This window comes from Chiloscyllium punctatum, chromosome 4 (genome assembly GCF_047496795.1).
Source record: "Chiloscyllium punctatum isolate Juve2018m chromosome 4, sChiPun1.3, whole genome shotgun sequence".
Lineage (NCBI taxonomy): Eukaryota > Metazoa > Chordata > Chondrichthyes > Orectolobiformes > Hemiscylliidae > Chiloscyllium > Chiloscyllium punctatum.
In genome coordinates this window covers 65,917,527-65,940,072 of record NC_092742.1, presented here as the reverse complement: position 1 = coordinate 65,940,072, position 22,546 = coordinate 65,917,527, and the positions used below count along the sequence as shown (strand labels likewise).

The 22,546-nt window shown below is 40.7% G+C and overlaps 1 protein-coding gene across 3 annotated transcripts in view; it reads right to left on the bottom strand.

Annotated features, from left to right (window-relative positions):
• Positions 1-22,546, bottom strand: part of mipol1 (mirror-image polydactyly 1) — a 413,171-nt gene that overhangs the window by 209,096 nt on the left and 181,529 nt on the right. For all 3 annotated transcript variants that reach the window (XM_072568912.1, XM_072568913.1, XM_072568914.1), the window contains exon 4: positions 12,702-12,831. In XM_072568912.1, coding sequence (XP_072425013.1) covers positions 12,702-12,831 — 130 coding nt within the window. The remainder of the gene's footprint in view (positions 1-12,701; positions 12,832-22,546) is intronic.

The following is a 22,546-nucleotide window of genomic DNA, read 5'->3' as shown; positions in this document are numbered from 1 at the left end:
TAAGTAATGGGAATTATGAGGATACGAAAGTAAAATTTGTTCAATAAAGATGCAGTGGAACGCATTCTGGAGATTTTCAGAATACAAAGAATAAATAGATTTCAACAGATAATTAAAAAAATTCCCAAGGATGGACCATCACTATGGTTAATCAAGGAGGAAAAATTAGAATCTGAGAAAAAGTGAACCATAAGTCTCAACACTGATGCTATATGAATATATACCATAAGTAGTATACATATCATATATTTAAATATATAGATTTGGAGGAGGTCCCACTAAATTGGAAGACAACTAACATGTTTATTTGAAAAGAGGAGACAGAAAGCAAGAAACTATAGGCCAGTTAGCTTAACATTTGAAGCTATTACGAAAGAAGTTCTAGCAGGACATTTAAATAAATTCAAAATAATCAGGCAGAGTCAATATGGTTTATGAAAGGGAAATTACTCCCAATCATTTGGAGTTCCATGAGGAAGTAACATGCTTCACCTGGGAGCAGATATTAGATTAGATTCGATTACTTTTGTAGATAAAGGGGAACTGGACTTGATTTTCTAGAAGTAATTTGATAAATTGCCACATCAAAGGTTATCTTATAAAATAAACAATCATGGTATTGGGGTTAACTTACTGGCACGGATCAAAGATTGGTTCACTTATGAAGCAGAGAGTAGGCATAAATGGATGTTTTTCTGGTTGGAAGACATAATGATTGGCGTGCCACAGGGATCAGCGCTAGGTTCTCAACTAATAAAGGGTTGAAAGATATGGCTGTCAAATTTCCAGAGGACACAAAGATAGGTTGCAAAGAGGGCATAAGGAAATTACAAGAAGATACATATAGGTTCAGTAAGCAGGTAATGATCTAGAAAATGGAGAATAATGGGGGAAAATGTAAAATTGTTTATTTGATCGGAAGATTAAAAAAACAAGCAAATGATTTAAATGTTGAGAGATTACAGATTTCTGAAATGCAGAAGGATATGGGTGTCTGAGCACACCAATCACAAAAGTTAGCATGTAGGTACAGCAGGTGATTAGGAAAGCTAATACAGTGCCACAATTTAAGTGAGAGGAACTGAATATAAAAACAGAGGTTATGAATCGGTCATAAAGGCACTGGAGAAACCACATTTGGAGAACTGTGTATAATATTGGTCTGCTTATTTAAGAAAGTAAATGCTCTGCAAGTAATACCAAAACTAATGTCTAGAATGGATAGGCTATAAGGAAGGGTTGGTCAAACTAGGCTTGTAATTGCTGTAAGAATAAGAAAAACTTGATTGAAATATGATCCTGAGGGGACTTGACAGCGTAGATGTGGAGAGATCTAGAGTGGATCTAGAATTATGAGTCAATGCTTAAAAATAAGGTGTCACCTGTTCAAAACAGAGAAGGGCATTTTATGTCCTCTCAGAAGGTTGGCAGTCTTTGACACACTCCCTCAAATGATGATAGCAGCAGAATCTTTGAATGCTTTTCATAGATCCTTCGATGAACAAGAAAGTGAAGTGTTATCATAGACAACTGAAATAACTCCTCAAAGGAGTCATCACCAAGTCAATCTTTATTTACACATGCAGAGTGCATGGCACAGACCCAGCTAGCTCAATACCAGTTCCTAGAGTGAGCAGAACCCCAATACAACTGTTTTTTTTAAAGAAAAGAAACAACCAAGTGGCCAGTGACAAGCAGCGCTCTTCACATCAAAAGGGCAATGCTGTGTGATCAAACAGTGAAGGGGAGGTTAGGGCTTAAATCAAAATAGAATTGGACGGGGAAATAATACTCCAGTTCCTGCGGCACCCACCTCTCCCTAAACAACTCCAGGGTGTTGGTGGACACCGTGTGCTCCTTTTCCAGAGAACACCCGGGCTCTAACGTAACCGCAGAAGAGGGACAGACAGTCAACACTAAAGATCCCCTCCATGGCCTGCTGCCTGGACCTGTTTATGGCCAGTTTGGCCAGGCCCAGGAGCAGACCCACGAGGAAGTCTTCAGACCTGCCTTCCCCCTTCTGTACCGGGTGTCCGAAGATCAGGAGCATGGGACTGAAGTGCAACCAAAAACAGAGAAGGAGGTTTTTTAGGAAATTAAAAAGGGAGTGTAAACGCCCACACCCAATATATACATGATCTACGGACTCCACAGCACCACAGAAAAAGCAGTTGGGCTGGGAGTCCGTGAACCACCGCAATCTGCAGTTGCAGGGGACTGCTGCGTGCAGCACCCTCCACCCCAGATCCCCGAGAGAAAGGGGGAGGACTCCTGCATAGAGATCCCTCCACTGGGGATACAACTGTTTATCTCTGTCAGCCAGGGTTCCCTGATTGGACCAGAATAACAATCCCAAGATTACGAGGCAGACCTCGTTATAGTCACTACATCCCTCCAAGTCCAGAGAGGTCTGGTTCTTCCAACTTTGCCTCAGATTCTGGCAACACTTACCAGCTGTAGCCGGTCCATTGCTTTTGGAGCGTCTCTGCAGAAATTCATCATTTTCATCTTGTGGTAATGCCATTGAGTCTGCAATCTCTGCCATGCCCATCTCGTCCTCAGAGGTTTCTTTAACACTAGGAGGAGAACCCACAGCTTCTGACAGCCTTGCCGCATGGTCTGACAGGCTGTATATGCTTTGCTCCTGCCCTATTCATGAGTTTTCAGCTTTCATGTGGACCACATGCTTGTCCAGAACCTCTTCTCCTACCCAAACTTTGTACATCATGGGACCTGACCTCATGTTGACCATGCCTCTTACCCATGCAGGCCCATTCCAGTCCTTTTCTCACAAAACCTCGTCCCTGTAGTAAACTACCTCTCTAGTTTAGAGGAGTCTTGTGTCTGGCATTAGCATTCCTAATGTTGTATCACCACTCCCCCACCCTCCCCAAGTCTGGGAAGATCAGGCTTAACCTGGTGTGAAGTCTTTTCCTCATTAGCAACTCTGCTGGAACAGAGCCTGTAGTCCTGTAAAAGTCAGTCTTACAATCAAACAGGCACTGGGACAATTTGATGTCCAGTGAAGCTGTATGCTGTTTCTTTAAGTCTGCATTCAATGTTTGGACTGCTCATTCCACCAGATCACTGAACATTGAATGGTATGAAGCTATCCTTGCATGCCGAACACCACTCGACTTTAGGAAATACTCAAATTCCCTGCTGGTAAATGATGGCCCATTGTCTGTGACCAACATCTGTGGGAATCTATGTACTGTAAAAGATGCTTGCAACTTGTCAATCATCGTCCCTGTATTTGGTGAATGTGATGATCTAGACTGCTGTCTGGGTCTTCAGGTTCGTGGAGCCAGTCAATAAGTACACCTGGAAATGATTCTGTGTCAATTACTCAAGTAATCATTTATTCTTTGAAACGGCCAGGTCGGTAGACTCTGCTCAGCCCAGAATAATGAATACTCCTACACCACCAAAAGAATTTGACGACTTACAGAGTTTGCATAGGGTTTATGTGCATTGTTCATAGTCAGACATGGAGCATGATCACATAGTAACAATCAATCAGATTCCCTGAAGTCTGTGTGTAATTCTGCCTTAGCCTATCACGCTTTTTTGTCAACAACCTGTTCTGAGAATCATATTTGTCCTGCAGTTAAACCGTTACTTCTGCATTTACAATATTCTACATCAGTCTGTGGTTTCTTGTTTGTCCTGAGTCACAAGTATCTGTCTGACTTAGTACAGACCAAGTTAGTGAAGCAGAAGCCATTTTGTGCAGCTCCTTCAGCTGTTTTGTCCTACCTCCCAAATGTCCACATCCTCATTCTCCCCTTTGATTGCACTGCGATCACTAAAAGGGAAGGCTAATCCAAACGAATGCCCTTCAAGGCATTCCAGCCATTAACATCCTCTAGAGTGGCACCAGTATCTACGCAGTTCATCTGGTCACATTTATCATCACTATCAACACATGCGGGTGAGCCATCGGATTGCAAAAGGAGCATCTTCTGGAGTGAATCAATATCACTAAGGGAGTTCATAAGCTTAGCAATTAAACACTTAACAAAAGCAATACCGACCAACAAGTAGAGGAGAATGATTCCGATATCCATAACTAAATTGATAAGCCAATTGTACCAAGAGCCCGATCCCCGGATTCCCCAATTGGTCCCTTCAGTCATTCCATCAAGGGACACCTGGATCTCATCTTGTATCTTAGTATTATTACCAGTGCTATTGGCAATGCCAATGATGCATTTATCTTGGACAATAGAATAGACCCCGCTTTCCCTGGCTAGTATATAGTCTAAGGCGTACCGATTCTGTATAAAGACCTGATAATCCCAGTTTAATCTGTTCCAAAGCCACTTTAGTCTTATTTCCTCGAATGGTCAGCTGCAGGTAAAGTCATTGCGGTTCTTTTGACTTATCACCCCTGCTGATCCTCCCAAACTCAGGGTACTCAGGATTCCCCAGCCTATCGAGTGTCCTCTATTGTCACCCAGTGCCTTGGGATCCTTCCAATTGCAGCAAAAGTTGGCTGAGACCAACCGCTGCGGCCTTCTCAGTTGAAGATTCCATCAACTTGTGCACTGGCCAGGACAAGGTACTGTTGTGGGAACAAGGGCTCCGATAGTGACCTTATGGGGAACATCTCTGTCATCAAGGACAAGGAAATTAGTAGCTTTACCTTGGCTAATGAAATAATAGCCTGGTTTGGTGTATATGAGGGAGGGTTTGTTAAAATAGGTTACTGAAATGTTCCAGCAGGGGTTCTGGTCAGGTCTACAGGAGTAAAGGGCGGACAATTTGCAAGAGGCGTCACTTGAGCACCGTAAAAAATGGGCCAAGAGTCTGTTGAGTGCTCACACTATATGGTAGACAATGGTCCTCAGAATTCTGTTCCCATTAGGCTCTCCCTTAGCTCTATTGCATATGGTCTTGGCCACAGTATCAAATTCTGAAAAGAGAAAATACCTATAAATGCGCAAGGGAAGAGTTCCATTCTGGGTCCGTACATGGAAATGGGTATATCTAATTATGCCGCATAAGGCCTATTGCTCCCCCCCCCCCCCCCCCCCAGCCAGAGGAACGCAAGCTGTTTGGATACACGGACAGAAGGTATAAGGCCCTTTTGTCTTACACAAATGGCGAGACAAGTCTCAAATAGGCAGGAGATGTTATGTGGACATGAACAATTGCACACCCGTAGTTGGTTCCATTAAAGCACTTCTCATTCGATCCTGTAGTAGAGTTAAAAGACATCAGCAAACAGGTGGCAGGAGGGCTAAAAAGGAATTGGAAAGTGATATTTCTCTTCGGAGGGTCGGCAGTAGGTAGTCTGATGAATAGATTAGGTTTGGGGACTTGGGACTGGGCAAGTAAATCATCCACTGACAGAGAGGAGTGTGGGCTTGTCTGAAAAAGTTGTTTGTGGATTGAGGAGTTTCCCCTATCAGGCTTCTCTTCACTAGTAGGCCCGTCCTGCAAAAAGGGATGGCCCCCTTAAAACATTTACCATAGTAACAGGGTTGATAATTTTTATCCTCATTTGGCTTACGTTTGCAGGTAAAATCAAAAAGACAGGTTTGGTAACGACATGGTAATTCCCAATGACTGCTACTGTCCAGATGGACCACACGGTCTTTCTGATGTAAGAGCCCATTGCAATAACCAATATTTATCACGTTCCACACGTCGAAGGCATCTGGTCCGGTGCATTGGACAACATCTACTCGACATAGATGGCGTATCATGTTTGGTCGGTTGATGTCAGTGATGCCAATCTGCTCAGACTTCCTGGGAGTGGGCTATCAAAAGGAGGGACAGCAGACAAGCAAATTGCCACATGACTAATTTGGGAAAGAGTTCTGTAACACAAGGGTTGCGTGACAAATAACAAAAAGTAAGTAAGGAGTCAATCAACTAATCAATTAACATGGGTGTCCAGTCAGTGGGTGCCGTTACCATTTAAAATTGTTCAAGAGATATTGTCCTCTCCCCCCTTTTGATTAGCACGGCTAATCAATTTACAATGGTGCAGGTGGACCCAAGCTGAGCGACCAGTGACTTTGACCGCCGTAAGGATGGTAAGTAAAATCATCCCAACGAGGTTGGAGACCCTTGCGAACCCAGTTCTTGACAAGCACAAACGAACCAGCTCTGCCCGTGATGAGGCTGAAAGGGAGGGAACATCGCCGTGGGCTGCATGCACCTGGGAGTGAAAGGCACACACAATGTTAGTTAGTGCAAGAACACACCAATCATTTCTTTGATCATGTGGTGGAAGTGGACTGACGAGGGAGTCGAATCATTCCAAGGAGTACGGAGCAGATGACCACACAGAATCTCAGTTGAAGGCAGTCGTGTCTTGCCCACAGGCACGGATCGCATCTGGAATAAAACCACATGGTATTGCTTAACTCAGGAGAGGCCAGTCTCAGCCATTAATTTGGAAAGTTTAGTCTTAAGAGTCTGGTTAGAATGTTCAACATGGCTGGCAGCTTGAGGATAATAGGCACAATGCAGTTGCCGATGAATAGAAAGCTGGGAACAGAGTTCTTCAATAATATTACCAACAAAGTGTGGTCCATTGTCCGAGCTAATGCACGCAGGTCCACCAAAGCTGGAAACAGTTGCCTTAAGCAAAATCTTCATCACAGTCTCAGCAGTAGCGTTAGTGGTAGGGTAGGCTTCAAACCACTTAGAAAAGACATCAACAATAACCAAAACATATTTGTAGCACTGACATTTCTGCAACTCAATGAAGTCCAGTTGAAGCATCTCAAAGGGACCCTCCAGCAAGGGAGTTCTACCCAGAGTGCAAGGCAAGCCTTTTCCGGGGTTATGTTCTTGACAAATAAGACATCAGTCACTAACCCTTTGAGCTAGTTGCTGGAGGCAGGGATGCCACCAAGCAGTCAGGAGAAGGTCGGCGACCGAACAGACACCACAGTGAGCTGCATAATACACACAGTCAATAATCCATACAGCAAGATCACCAGGCATACAAGTTTGACCTGCGGGAGTAGTCCAGAGTCGAGCATCAGGATCACACAAGCAGCTTATCAGTGTCAGGGGTGTCCCCTGAAGTTTAACAACATCTTGAATGGTTGGCATTAATTTATCCAAAGTAGACTAGTTCTTGTTAGAATTTGTAGTCTGCCTCATCATTCTGGGCACAACCCTTTAGAGGCTGCATTTGCTGCTGCACCTGCCAAACAGTTGCCAATGTCAACTAAACCTTTGCCATTACTATGGGCAGTACATTTAATAAATTTATCAGCTGTAAAATTTGTTTATGAGAACCTCTTGATCTGTCTTGCTTTTCCCTTTTTATTTTGTAACATTCTATTTTGCTCCTCCTCAATGTGAAGTCCAATTTGCATCTTTTCACACATCTTCCATATTCTTTGTCATGTGTTTATTCATTTGATCTGTAATGTCATCAAATCTGTTACTATTATCCTCACGCTACTCATCAATTGGATTCACCATCTGCTCCTTGGACCCCATTCTAACTTTACAGACAATTCCTGAATGTGTCCCATGTCAGCTGATGTGCAACTCTGTCTCTTTTCAAAGCTTCCTGACTCATCCACACTATCTATACTGCAAGACGACTATTCCAAAATCTAGTGTTGAATGACCCAGAATTTCTTCAAATCAAACTTTGGAAAATTTAAGCCATCATCCACTGTCACAGACTAGCTACCTGCCATAGATTTGAGTCCCAATCTTGATCACCTGTCAGGCTGCTGTTTTTATCTTAGTGCTTGTTGGATTTTGAACTGAAATTCCAGCTTCACATCCTTTCTATCAGAGGTTGTTTACTTGCCTCTTTTTCAGTAACTTGTCACTGAAACTGTTGTGCATTACACCTTTGTCATTTGCAGACTTGACTGTTTTGATACTTCCCTGAATATGATGTCATCTCAGCAGTGAGTCCTAGTTGACTATCAACAGTATCTGCCTTTTGACTTAAATGGAATTTGATGGGACCTTCCATGCAGATTCATTTTCCCCCTGGAAGTATCGATGTCTAATAATTAAGATCCACGCATTCACAGTCTCCTTCGTTAATTTAAGGCAAACCATTGAACTGTGCAGTTCTTTAGTATTGTTATTACATTTAGATAGAGATCTCTCAGACTGTAACCTTTTCTCATGTGCACATTCCTTTTTAAGAACTTCAACTTGTTAAAATACCCCCTTCAGCCAATTCGATGCCTAATTTAGTCACGTTTTCATGGCAAGAAGCTAATAAAGAATTATTTTTAAGTTCCTGACAATATTGATGCCAAAGTCCAATTAATTCTTCAGTTTTCTAGCCCATGTTTTTTTTGCCAAATTTGCTGTTGCGCTGACTTTACCATGTCTAAATTCTTCAGACCTCCCAATTGCCATTGTTCATTGCCCAATTTTTTTTGTTTGGGTCACCAGACAACTGTTTAAAACTTTGGTTTTTTTCTGGATATTTATCACATAATGCCTTCAAAGGACAATCTTTCTTAACGGTCAAATCTATATAATTTCCCATTATTTCTTATTTTCAAAACAATTCAAAACAGATGAATATTTCAACATATATGACAACACAATATTAAAACATTTTTAAAGTGAATTTAAATCCTTAAAATACAATTGAGATCAAATTTAAATGTCTAAATCACAATTTCTTTAAGCAAGACCATTATTTTACGTCTGGAGCTCTAGAAAACAAGACACAAACATTCAAACACCAACAAACAAATGTGTATGCAAACCAGACAACAAGGAGTTAAATTTTCTGCAGGTTGGTGGAAGCCTTTGTGGTTCAGTTTCTCTCTCTCACACAGACACACACATTCTCAAACTTTCGCCTCTCTCACTATTTAATTCAGGACAAGTTTTTAATGTTGCTTCATTAGTCTGCAATGCAGGAAAATATACAACTGGAATTTATTTTAACCTTATTCAGAAAACACAAGATTCTCTACCCAAAATTATATTGAATCCCTTTTTGTCAATTTCCGGTTGTCAAATCCTTGTAACTTTCTCAGAAACCTAACCCACCAATCGGTGTCCTATCAGATGTCCGTTTCAGACCCTGAAACAACATCATCAACTCAGGAATTACAGGTCCCTACATTTCAACCTAGGTTCACTACTTTCATATGATTTTTCTACAATCATGTACGTATATCCTCAGGACCGACAAATTCTACTTTATATTACTATTAGTCCAATTAACTCAGTCCCTACAAATGTTTCTCTTGGCAATCTGACTACATTCAGATATCTCTTTTTCTCAAATCTCTTAAAGTAATAACAATTCTCATACTTGACTGTTCCTTTCTGGCAGGATGGTTATGGATTTAGCGAATGGACCAGTTGACCCCGATCTGCCATGAGAAAACCAACTGGAAAACAAAATACTCACACTTCGCTGGCCAATTCCTCAACATGAGGTTCGGAACGACTCAGTCACTGCTATCGCTAAGATCAAAACCGTCGGTGGAAATCTGAGTCATGGCACCAAAATGATGAACTAGATTGCTGTCTGGGTCTTCGGGTTAGTGGGATTGGTCAATAACTACACCTGGAAATGACTCTTTGTCAATCACACAAGCAATCGTTTATTCTTTGATATGGCCAGGTCGGTAGCCATATCAGCCCAGAATAATGAGCACTCCTACACCACCAAAAGAATCTGACGACTTACAGAGTTTGCATAGTCACGGTGGGTTCCATGTGCACTTTTGCCTTAGCCTATTATGATTTCTTGTCAACAACCTGTTCTTAGAATCTTATTTGTCCTGCCTTGCAGTTAGGGTTAAACCGTTACTTCTGCATTTCCAATATTCTATCGGACCTGCATCAGTCTGCGGTTTCTTGTTTGTTCTGAGTCACAAGTATCTGCCTAACTCAATACAAACCAAGTTAGCCAAGCAGAAGCCATTTTGTGCAGCTCCTTCAGACATTTTGTCCTACCTCCCAGATGTCCACATCCTCACATGAACTTTACGCACCTTCAACAACCTTGAATGGGCATCCACAATGATTAAAAACAGAGGGTCCATGTAAGGACCGGCATAGTTGACATGTAACCGAGTCTAGGGTTTACCCGCCAGGTCCAAAAAGGATTTAATTCTGGTCGTGATGATCCTTTTGTTTCCACCATCACCACCAGCTGTTTTAGTTTTGCCAGGACAGGATCTTTTTGTGCCCACAGCCTGATATTGCCAGTGTTGACTGCAAGGGTGTTCAGAAAGTTTAAAACCAGAATGGAAAATTCTGGTGGCGGTGGCATCAATACTATATCTGCCAGTGGGAAGAGGATCAAAGCATTCGCATATGAAAGTTGGCCTCCTGGACAGAATTCTTACTTGTAGTTTTGCACACTCAGAATAAGAGCCCACCACTGAATCCAAATTGAAGTAATGGGTGACATGGCCTTGCCCTCTTTGAGTAGCCCTGGCAAGGGATTGTAGTCAGTTACTATTACAAATTTCTGTCCATGAAGGTATTGGTGGAAGTTTCTCATATCAGAAGTGACTGCCAAACCTATCTGCGTGTATTTTCGTTGAGCATCCACCAGGGCATATGCTATTGGGCAACCCTCTCCACTGGGCCACCGGTGGGCCACTATTACTCCGATACTGTATAGAGAGGTATCACATGTCAGCACCACGTCTCACTTGGGATCGTTGTCTGCCAATACCTGTAACAATGATAACTGCTTCTTCAATTCCCTAAAGACTATACCCTGGCTACATGCTCATTTTCAAGGCTGACCCCTTTTCAACAGCAGATGTAAGGGTGCCAGGGTACAAGTGAATTTTCCACAATAATTCACCAACTCAAGGAAAGACCTAAGCTCCAGCACAGAAGTGGGAGCCTTTGATCTTCCTCAATTTATCTTCCAACAGGTGTAACCAGGTCTTGGTGACTCTGTAGCCCAAGAAGATCACTTGGTGTGCTTGGAACACACGTTTACCCCTCATAAAGCATTCACCTACTTTAATATATAAACACCAAAGTGAAACCCACGCAGACACTGGAAAAATGTGCAAACTTCACACAAACATTCGCTTGAGGGTAGAAGCAAACCCATGTTCCTGGAACTGTGAGGCAGCAGTGCCAACCACTGAGCCATCATGTCAGTGATTCTTCTCATAAAAGACCGGAACCAAAGTTGTACCCTTAATCTGTAGGGGTTCCCCAGTATAGATTCTCAGAGTGACCAAGGTCTTGAGCAAATTTAAGGGTTGGAGTGCACAGTGAATTTTGATAAAGACTGGTTCCGCAATCACTGACATAGCTGCACCTGTATCGACCTCCATTAGAACCGGCTGACCAGTTAACCAGATGTTTATTTTGATTGTTTTTGATTTTGATGTTGGTAAGCAATTTATCTGCTCCAAACCAGCAGTAGGTGGACTTTCCAGGGTGTGCACTCTCCGGGACACTTGCCTATGAGTTCTCTTACTCAATTCAGCCCAAGGGGCATGCTTTTGCTATCTCAAGTCTGCATATTGGCAGCAACTTCAAGAGCCTGCTGGGCCAGATCTTGAGAAAATTCTAATCATTTAGCAAACGCTTGGCTTTGTTTTTGACCTTTGCTATAGGCTGACTTAGACCTAGAGTTCCTCTGTTGAGGATATGGTCTGAATGAGACTGTGCAACTGCCTTCACTCAAGTGGTGTTCTCCAAACTCCCTGGCTTGGTGAGGATTTCCACTTCCATTAACATACCCTATAATTCATAAGCTCCACTTGATGTATTTTCTAATGACAAAGTCAGCAGTAGTGCCTGTTTGGAGTCCATCTGGGCTTCAGCTAGTCAGCGTCTTTGTATAATCACATCATTAATCCCATGTACCAAAAGGTCTTGTTAAACCAGAATCTGCTAGTCATGTTAACCTCATCAAAATATTCCCCTGGTTCTCAAACTGCCAGGTGTAACCGATAGCATCTCAGAAATAGAGGAGGCTTGGAGTTGTAATAGTCCTCAGCTAAATCGATCAACTCTTGAAAGGTTTTAGTATCTGGTGCCTCAGGAAAAGTTAGGTTCCTAATAATCAAAAAAAGCTGTGGGTCCACAAGCAGTCGAAATTACTCGTTACTTTTCATCTGCCTCAATCTCATTTACCCGGAAAAAAAAACACGTTCTTTTTAAGTACTGGGCCCAGTCTTCGATGGCAGGACTGAACAAGTCAAGATTCCCAATGTGGCATGATGCCAGAAATGCTTACTCCAACTCAAAGACAACTGTTGCGATAAATCTCTACAGGGGTGTGTTTTTCTTTCATTGCCACTGAAGTAACTCCATGAAGGTCAGTATCGCGTCACCGAGTCATCCTTTATTTATACATGCATAGTACATGACACTGACGCAGCTAGCACAGAGCTGGCTCCTAGAGTGACCAGAATCCCTGACATTCTTGTTTATATCTGTCAGCTGGGTCCCTCTGATTGGATCTGGCTCACAGCCCCAATCAGGGAACTCATATTCTACAAGGACCACCTGGCTGACCACATTATTATCACTGCACAGACAGAAATGTGAATTTGAGATTAACGTGTAAACCGGTGGAGCAGGCCCAAGGGGTTGAATAGCCTATCTCTGCTCCTTGTTCATATCTTCCTTATAAGAGAGAGTGATAATTAATTGGGAAGCACTTCACGAGGTGTATTTAAATATTTTCTACTTTGATTCGGAAAAACTTGTGAAAAATATATTTTTTAATTCAGTGTACATACCCTTCAAAGGTCTGTTCTAGCCATTTAGCTCGGATGAGGGCTTCATCTCTTTCTTCATTGGCAAGTCTAAGTCGAGCCATAACTGCTGCATCCCGTTCCTTTTGTGCTTGATAGATTTCTTCAACAAGCACTGTAAAAAAGCACAAGGTCAATCAATAAAGAAGCTAGATTTTATGAAGGCAGCTAGAAACCCAGAGAGCAAATGTACGTCAGTGGTCAATGGGACTTGGGCCACATCATGACAGCAGCAGCCAAATAGGTGGCTGTTATTCTTATTAAGGTTGAAGATCCACACCTCAGGAGCTGCTAGTCAATCAGAGAGCTTGCCACTTAAGAGTACATTGAAGACTGTCGGTCCTCAAATTCGAAGGATTCCTGATGAAGGGTTTTTGCCCGAAACATCGATTCTCCTTGGATACTGCCTAACCTGATGTGATTTTCCAGCACCACACTCTCAGTCCTCAAAGTCAGCTATGTTATCTGGGTGAACAGACTAGTGGCTGTGTGGAAAGGTAGCTTGCTCAAGGTAACTAGCATCATTACAATGGCCATCAAACAGCTTGCCCAGGTTTACCTAGTAGCCTTCCAATACAGAAGATGCCCTGTGACTGGTAAAATGGCAGTGAAAATTGCCCTGCAGGCAATCAGACTGTCTGCAAATGGCAGGAGCTCATAGTGGTGGCACAACAATGGGCCCACCAACTCTTATCTTTGCACTGGCTGATAAAGTCTAGCCTCACATCAGCATGATTTTACAGATGCCTTAAGACATGAATCTTTAAATACTTAGCACTAGAGTTCCAAGTGAGCAACTTTGGTAAACATTTTATGATAAAATTAGATTCAAAGATATCAGATGCATGCCTAAACCACCAGAGGCCAAATCTTCTGTTGGCCTGAATTTATGGTAGCTTGCATTGCACAAATTGGCCACCATATTTGCTCACATAACAACAATAATCCTAATTCAAAAATTATTAATTCACTGAGACCACTTTGCAGCATTTTGAGGATGTAAAATATGTTCTATCAATATGATATCCTTTCTCAATATCCTTCTATTTCCCTCTAGAATTTTCAGATGTTCAAATATTGTTGGTGATCATTAATCATTTCATGTGATTAATATGAACAGATAAGAGATTTACTGACAGTTGGTGTCAGATCTAGTAGTTGGAAAAAAAATTGAATTAAAACACTAAGAATTGTTGAAATTACATTAGTAACATAATGCCTAATTGCAAATGTACCGTAATATTCATGTGCAGCAATGCACTGCTGAATTATTTAAATCTGTGTAAATTTATTTGCCAACACAAAATGAAGAAAACAGATGACACGTACTTCAGAAACAGATTTTATATAAATAGTTTAAAGCTCAACTGAGTCCTTGATTAATTGTCCTAATACAGTTTTGGAAACTTTGTTTCATGCTAGTTGCTTACCCTTGTAACCAATGGTTGCATTATGAGCATGGTTGTAAAATGATATTTTAATGCATCATTTGCTGGTTGTGAAACGACATTTCAAGCTTTGTTTTGTTAACTGAAATAGAGCCTGGTTTGAATGGGAATTGCAAATGATCTCAAATAGCATGGAGAATTAGAATACAATACTTCACATGAGTATCCATGCCAATCCTCTTGAGTGTGATCCAGTTTCTCTTCCCAGATCTGTAAATGCTACAGTAGGAGCTGTGGAGTCACTTGTTTGCTTTAGGGGTGGGGAAATTATACTTAAAACACAGGCGTGTTTTTAAAGAATAACCAAATTACATTGCAGGTACTTCCCCTTACACTAACTTCACATTTACATACAATTGAACAATAAGGTACTTAAATCAGAAGCAATACCAAGTGACCTGAACCATTTAATTTCACACAGTAGTTAACATTTAATTTTTTAAAAATGTATTCCACGTATAAAAGAATGAAAATGTTCACAATTCCAATACTGACAATAAAATACAAGGCCATGAGACACAAGAGAAAAATGACACTATTTAGCCCATCGAATCTGCTCCACTATTCAATGAGATCATGGCTGATCTGACAATCCTTAACTCATTTCCTGCTTTTTCCCCAAAACACTCGATTACCACACTGATTAAAAACATGTATGCCTCAGCCTTGAATATACTTACTGAATTAATCTTGACAACATCTGCAGTAAAGTATTCATTAGAGTCACTACCCTTTGAGAGAAGACATTTCTCCTTATTCCCGCCTTAAATGCACAACTCTTTATCCTGAAATTATGTTTTTTGGTCCTTGATTCTTCCACAACTTTTCCACATCTCCCCTGTCAAGTCTCCAAAGAATCATCTCTGTTTCAAGAAGGTCACCCCTCATTCATCTATATTCCAATGAGTATAAGCCTAACCTACCCAACTTCTCCTCATAAGACAGTCTCTCCAAACCTGTAAGCATCCATGTGAACCTACATCCAAAGCTAGTATATTTTTGTTTAAAGGGGCCTAAAACTGTTCACAGTGTACCAGCAGTGGTCTGACTAGTGCTCTATATAATTTAGGCCAAACCTCCCTACTTTCATAGCCTATTCCTGTTGAAATGAAGTGTTCAAAGGCAGACTTTGGGATACGCAACAACGCAGACATGCAGAGCTAATAGGCAAGTTCAGTACCCATGAGGATGGCCTTAACCAGGATCTCAGGTTCATGTCTCACTACAGGTGGCCCTACTACATTATACACATTCACACAAAAGCACATATACACACATACTCTTACATACGATCACACTCACATAGACCCTCTCTCGTATACATGCCCTCTCTCAGACAGACACACTCACACACCCAGGTGATATTTTATAAATTCCTACTTTGGAAATAGAAACAGTCTGACTCAAGGTTGGGATACAGACAGACTCTAACCTCACACCTTTAATGCATTGTCTCAGCTGAGACGTCACTTTCTTTTATAAAACCTTAAGTTATCTCAGGATTGTGATTTGAAAGAATGAAATGAAACCAAGCTAACTCTGCTTAATCATATTATGTATTGCTAAATGATCTGCTTTTGCATCTTTCATAATAGAACTAGCATTTTCCCAAAAAAAAGCCATTAAGTGGCCAACACTTAGTTGTTTGTCTCCTTCCCTTTTTAAATAAAGATGTTACATTAGCATTTTCCAATCAGCTAAGACATTTCCACAATCTAAGGATTTCTGGAATATCTGCAATAGTTTTAAATTGTTCAAAATTTGTTCCAATTCTTGTATAGCTATTACTGAAACGAAGTCTTCTAATGGAACTGAAGTAATCCATTTATTAAACTTAAGTTTTCAAAACTTGTACGTTTTAGGTTTCAGGAGAGAGTTTGGAAACTGCACTTAGCCATATTTGGGTTGACTGCTATGAATTCCATTATTTGGTCAATGAAGATTCGAAATAGCTAACTCAAGTTCCAAGTTGACAGATATTAGTATTTACTATCCATGCCAAGAATGATATAACAAGATATAAGAAAGTGTAACATATATTTCTCAAATTTGGATACCTCCAATTTTAAACAAGCAAATCAAATACATTGAATTCAGTTAAAAGATATATTTGTTAGTAAGAACTTTCAGTTTCCTAGCACCTTGCACAGCACTGGAGTATGTCAAAACACTTCATAATCAATGAAGCTGTTTTAAATTATAGCCACTAATGAAATTTAGGGCACCAGCAGACTAGCTATTTTTAACATAATAAGCACAAGCATGAAATTCATTAACTTGTGCATACAGATTTACACAACAACAATGTATATAAAAGGGGTAAAACTACATTACAGGATTTAAGTACACAGTCAATGAGGAAAGTCTGAAATTTTATTATTTTTATTTGATTGGCTTCAAATCTTTATTTATATACATCAAAAACTTTGAATCTCGGAAAAGATCTATTTGTATGTACAACCACGGTCTAACTCTCCAGAAACCAGAAAACTGTTGAGAACTCAATTCCTGGTCTCAAATCAGCCATAAGGAGCAGAAATATCTTGCATCCAGCAGAAATGACAGATAGTGGAGCTCCTGTTAATCCCCTACAATTGTGTGAGCCAAATTATCTTACCATCCAGAGGGCATCATCCTCATCTCCAGACTACTGGGATTCAGAGATGCTGTCCGGGTAGTCTGTCCTGGTCCCTAACAGCTGCATATCTGCTCTGATATCCCTCACTGGCTCTAGACTGTCAGAGGCTTCATGATAATTCCTCCTACTATGGTATAGCTCACCATTCCTGGATTCCTACTTCTGTCTGTTCCTCCTCTCTCACAGTCTCCTTCTTGTGGTTTCTGGCTCTGTCTCTTCTTCAGCTCATGTTCAAGCCTTCAGACTCCACTCTCTAGCCTGCTTCTTACCCCAAAGGTGCCCACAAGGTCAACCAAATTCACAGTCCAGCATTCTCAACCATCATCAACAATTATTGGTAGGACGTAAGAATGCTCTGCAAAAGGTACAGTTTGTCATCTGGTCCCATGTTGAAGACAGGGAGTCAGAGCCTGGCACAACTCCCTGCTATAATAATATAAAAACACTCCACTGGAAAACAAGTTAATAGAATCATACAGAGAAGCTGTAACCTATCATGCCCCTTTACAACAAGCTGCCAAAATAGCCCCAAACCACATTTCTCTGAATTTTATTTCTTTAAGAGTATACTGCAATTCTCTTTTCAAAGTTAACTTTTTTTTATTCATTCACAGGATGTGAGTATCACTAGCATTTATTGTCCATCTCTAACTGCTCAGAGGACAGTTTGGAGTCAGCCATGTTATTGTGCATCTGGGGTCACAGTTTGACTGTTGGAAATGCAGGCTACCTTGAGAATGTGGCTAGCTAAGCATACATCTTAAACTGCATAACTAAATGCATTCATGCAAAAACATGGAAGCTATGTTGGACCTGTTGTTGAGTCAAATAAAATAATAAAACCAGACTATTGTGTATAATTATGTGAGCATCCTGAACAGAGTGCAAAGGAGATCTACCAGAATGCCTCCAGGATTGGGAATTATAAGAACAAGTTTAGATTGGAAAAGATTGAGATTAGATTTAATGGAGGCATATATTGTTAAACACATTTAGACAAGGAAAAACTGATTATGCAAGGGAATTATGTAATGTTTTGGGTTTTAAAAAGTGCAGGAAATGTGAGGAAGAACATTTCTTTTCTGTGATCAGTGTCAATAAATGTCAATTTGTGCAACACCCTTTCTTGAATAAAGGTGTGACATTTGAAATTCTCCAATCCTCTGCTGCCAATATTTCCAGGAAATACTGGAAGATTATGGTAAGCCCTTCTGTGTTCCACTCTCCAGTTTCTTTTGCAATTTGGGATATGAGTCATAGGCCAGCCAGCATTCTGAATAATCCTGCCTATCAATTTTCAATCCAGCCATTGCTTGTACTATATCGACTAATATTCTGTTATCACCAATTTCCTCATTTCCTCTTCCCCCACCTCACCCCAGTTCCAAACTTCCAGCTCAGCACTGTCCCCATGACTTGCCCTACCTGCCTATCTTCCTTTCCACCTATCCACTCCACTCTCCTCTCTGACCAATCACCTTTATTCCACCCCAAAACACCCATTGTACTCGTTGCTACCTTCCCCCACCCTCCTCCCTAACCTATCACCTTCATCCCCACCCCCACTCACCTATTGTACTCTATGCTACTTTCTCCCCACTCACCTATTGTATTCTATGCTACTTTCTCCCCACCCCCCACCTTCCTCTCATTTATCTCTCCACTCTTCAGGCACTTTGCCTGTATTTCTGATGAAGGGCTTTTGCCTGAAACGTCAATTTTCCTGCTCCTCAATGCTGCCTGAACTGCTGTGCTTTTCCAGCACCACTCTAATCCAGAATCTGGTTTCCAGCATCTGCAATCATTGTTTTTACCTCATTGTTTTTACTTTGTCTTGGTGAATACCAACACAGTGTGCTCATGAAATATTCTGGCCTTGCCCTCCTGCTCTAAGCATCCTCCTTGACCCAAATGGATACCCCTTTACCCTTTATGACTTGGTCACTATTTGTATGCTGGTAGTAAACATTTGGTTTTCATTGTATTCTCATATTGTCTTCTTGACAGCGTTATTTCCCTCTTGATTTCCAAACTGTTCCACTAGGTCTTCATGACTTTGTCAATCAAAAATCTGTCAAGCTCAGCCTTGAATATATGCAATGACCAATCCTCCACTGCTCTGACCCCTGGGTAGAGAATTTCATAGCCAAACACTTTTTAAAAAAGTAAATTCTTCCTCAACTCCATCTTGAGTGGAAGATCCCTGATTTTGAAACAATATCCCTCATTTAAAATTCCCCAAAGGTAGCAGACAGCTTCTCAAAATCTACTGCATCAAGCATTTCACAATGTTATAAGTTTCAATGAGATCATCACCCAATCTTCTAAACTCCAGTATGTACAGGCCCAATGAGCTCAATTTTGCCTTATAAGACAATCCTTCTATCTCAGCAATCAGCTGAATGAATCTATTCTGAACTGCTTCCAATGCGAATATTTCCTCCTTAATTAAGGAGACCAAAACTATAAACAGTAGTCTAGGTTGGGTCCAGTACGTTCGTGGCAAAACTTGCATACTTATATGCTCCGAACTTCTTGCAGTTACAAATTCTTAGTTCTGAACTCAAATTCTCCTCAATGAAGGCCCGTTTATTTTTATTGCATGGTGTACAAGGACACAAAGATCTCTTTAAACATCAACATTTCCCAAGGAAATAATACTTTGTCTTGCTGTTTTTCACACCGAAGGGCATAACTTCAAATGCATCCATATTATACTTCATCTGTCATGTGTTTGCCACACACTCAAAATATTGTCACATTGAAATACAACTATTTATTTCCATGTTGTTTCTGGTCTGCCAAGCAATTCTCAATCCATGCCAGTATATTGTCTCCAATCCCACGTGCTTTAATTTTGCCCTGCAGCCTCTTCTGTGGTTCGCTATCAAAAGCCTTCTCATAATTCAAGTATACTATATCTACCAGTTCTCACGTATGTATTCTAACAGTTATATCCGCAAACATTACAGATTAGATTAGATATTAGTTAAGCATGATCTCCCTTTCATAAACCCAGGCTGACTTTGCCTAATCCTATTAATACTTTCCAAGTTCTTTGTTATTATATATTTCATAACAGACTATAATATTTCCCCATTATAGATGGAGTCATAGAGCTGGACAGCATGGAAACAGAGTCTTCAATCCAATTCGTCCATGCTGACCAGATATCTTAAATTAATCTAGTCCCATGTACCAGCATTTGGCCCTATCCCTCTAAACCCTTTCTACTCATATACCTATCCAGATGCCTTTTAAATGTTATAATTGTAAACTTTCTCCGGCAGTTCATTCCACCACGCCCTACCCTTTGTGTGAAAAGGTTGCCCTCAAGTCCCTCTTAAATCTTTTTCCTCTCACCCTAAACCTATGCCCTCTAGTTCTGGACTTCCCCACCCTGGGGAAAAGACCTGGGCTATTTACCCCATCCTTGCCCCTCATAACTTTATGAATTCCTATAAGGTCATGCCTCAGTCTCCAATGCTCCAGGGAAAATACCCCAGTCTATTCAGCCTCTCCTTGTAATCCAAACCTTCCAATCCTGACAATATTCTTTTAAATATTTTCTGAGCCCTTTCAAGTTTCACAACATCCTTCCTAGATTTTAGACCAACTGATATGAAATTCCCTGTATTTTCTCTCCTGTCTTTTTTAAATAGTGGGGTTATATTTGCCAATCTCCAATCTGTAGAACTGCACCAGTGTTTATAGAATTTTGAAAGATGACCAACAATCCATCCAATATTTTGAGGGCCACTTTGTTTAGTGCTGTGGGATGCACATTATCAGGACATGGGATTAGTCAGTCCTCAAACCCATTTATTTATCCATCATTTATTAAAACTGATTTTCTTGAATTGTTTGCTCTCACTAGACCCTTGCTTCCCTAAAATTTCTGGGAAATTATGTGTATCTTCTTTTGTGAAGACAGAACCAAAATGTGTTCAATTCCTCTGCCATTTCTTTGCTCCCTGTTATTACTTCCACCATTTCTGAGTCTAAGAGAGCTACATTTGTCTTCACTAAACTTTTTCACCTGACATTGTAAAATCTTCTTTAAATGTCAGTTTTTATGCTCCCTGCAAGTTTACTCTCAAATTCTATTTTTCCCCTGTTGATAATCTTTCTGTCCTCTTTTGCTCAATTCTAAAATATTCCAAGTTCTCAGGCTTGCTACTTTTACTGGCAATTTTATAGGTCTTCTCTTTGGTTCTAATACAATCACTAATTTGTTTTATAAGCTATAGTTGAGCTACTTTTTTGATTTCATTTTTACATCAGAAATGAATTAATAGTTTTGTGATTCATTCATATGTTCCTTAAATATTAACCATTTCCTATCCACTGTTAACCTTTTTAGTATGGTTTCCTAATCCATTATTGCCAGGTTTTGCCTCATTATTTAGATTCACTCTCCATCTTAATGAATAATTCTACCATTTTATAGTCACTCTTCCACAGAGGATAAAAAAGCTTGTTGACTCATCCTTTCTTATGTATAATACACAGTACAGGTTAACTTGCTCTGTAGTCGGTTGCTTAATGTATTGATCTAAGAAACCATGACTTATATACTCCAAAAAGTCATCATCCACAGTATTATTTCTAACTTGGTTTGTGCAACCTATATGAATGTTGCATGCATTAAGATATAATGTCTTTAGACTCGTCTTTTTAACTACGATAATCTTAGGTTTAATTTGCTCATTTGTTTTTCCACCATTCACTTTTGTTTCTTACTTCTCAGTTTTTCATTTCTATTCTGGCTTCTTCCTTCTCTGTCTCCCTAATGAGGCTCTCAAACCGATGGCATTCTAATTTAAACTGTAACAGTACTAGCAAACAGTCCCTCTACCTCTCTGATGTCGTCGATCCAGGTCCTGCCCAGATGCAACACACTCTGTACAGGTTCCATCTTCCGCACAATTAATCCCAATATATCATGAATCTGAATCCCTCCCCCCTTTATAGCCATGTAGTCATTAGGTACATCTTGCTATTCCTAAGCTCACCAGCACATGGCACCCTCGGGGCCCTGCATTTTAATTTACATCCCAACTCCCTTCACTTAGCTGGTATGATTTCATCCCTTTTTCTTTAAACCAATATCATTGGTACCAATATGCACCATAAACACTGATTGTTCATCATCCTTCTTCAGAGTGCTCTGGAACCTTGCCAAGATATCCTAGACACTGGCAGCAGTAAGGCAACAGACTATCCTGTCGTCCCTTTTGCAACCGTAGTAACATCTTTGTTCCCCTTAGTTCTGAATTCTATATCACTAAAGCCCTAACACTCTTCTTCTTTCCGCTTGTGAATCAGAGCCAGCCATGGTACTGTTAACTCGGCTTCTGCTGCTGTACCCAAGAAACTGTTTTCCCTAACAGGATCCAAAATGGTATATTTGTTAGTTGGGGGACTATCCAAGAGTTGCCTGCACTACCCGCCTTCCTCTCCTCTGCCTTGTGGTCTCCCAATCCCTTTCTGACTGTTAAATCATTACTTGCAGTGCAACCAACTCACTAAGTGAGCCATCCGCAATAACCTCAGCATTGCAGAAGCTCTTCAGTGAGTCCATTCATAGGTCTAACTCTGAAATGCAGTTAGCCAGTGGTTGCAGCTGGATACATGTCCTGTATAAGTGTTCACCCACGGATATTGGAAGTATCCGTGACATTGCACTGGAAGAGCACATCATGGGTGTGAGCTCTGCTGTCATGATTTACCATTAGATGAAG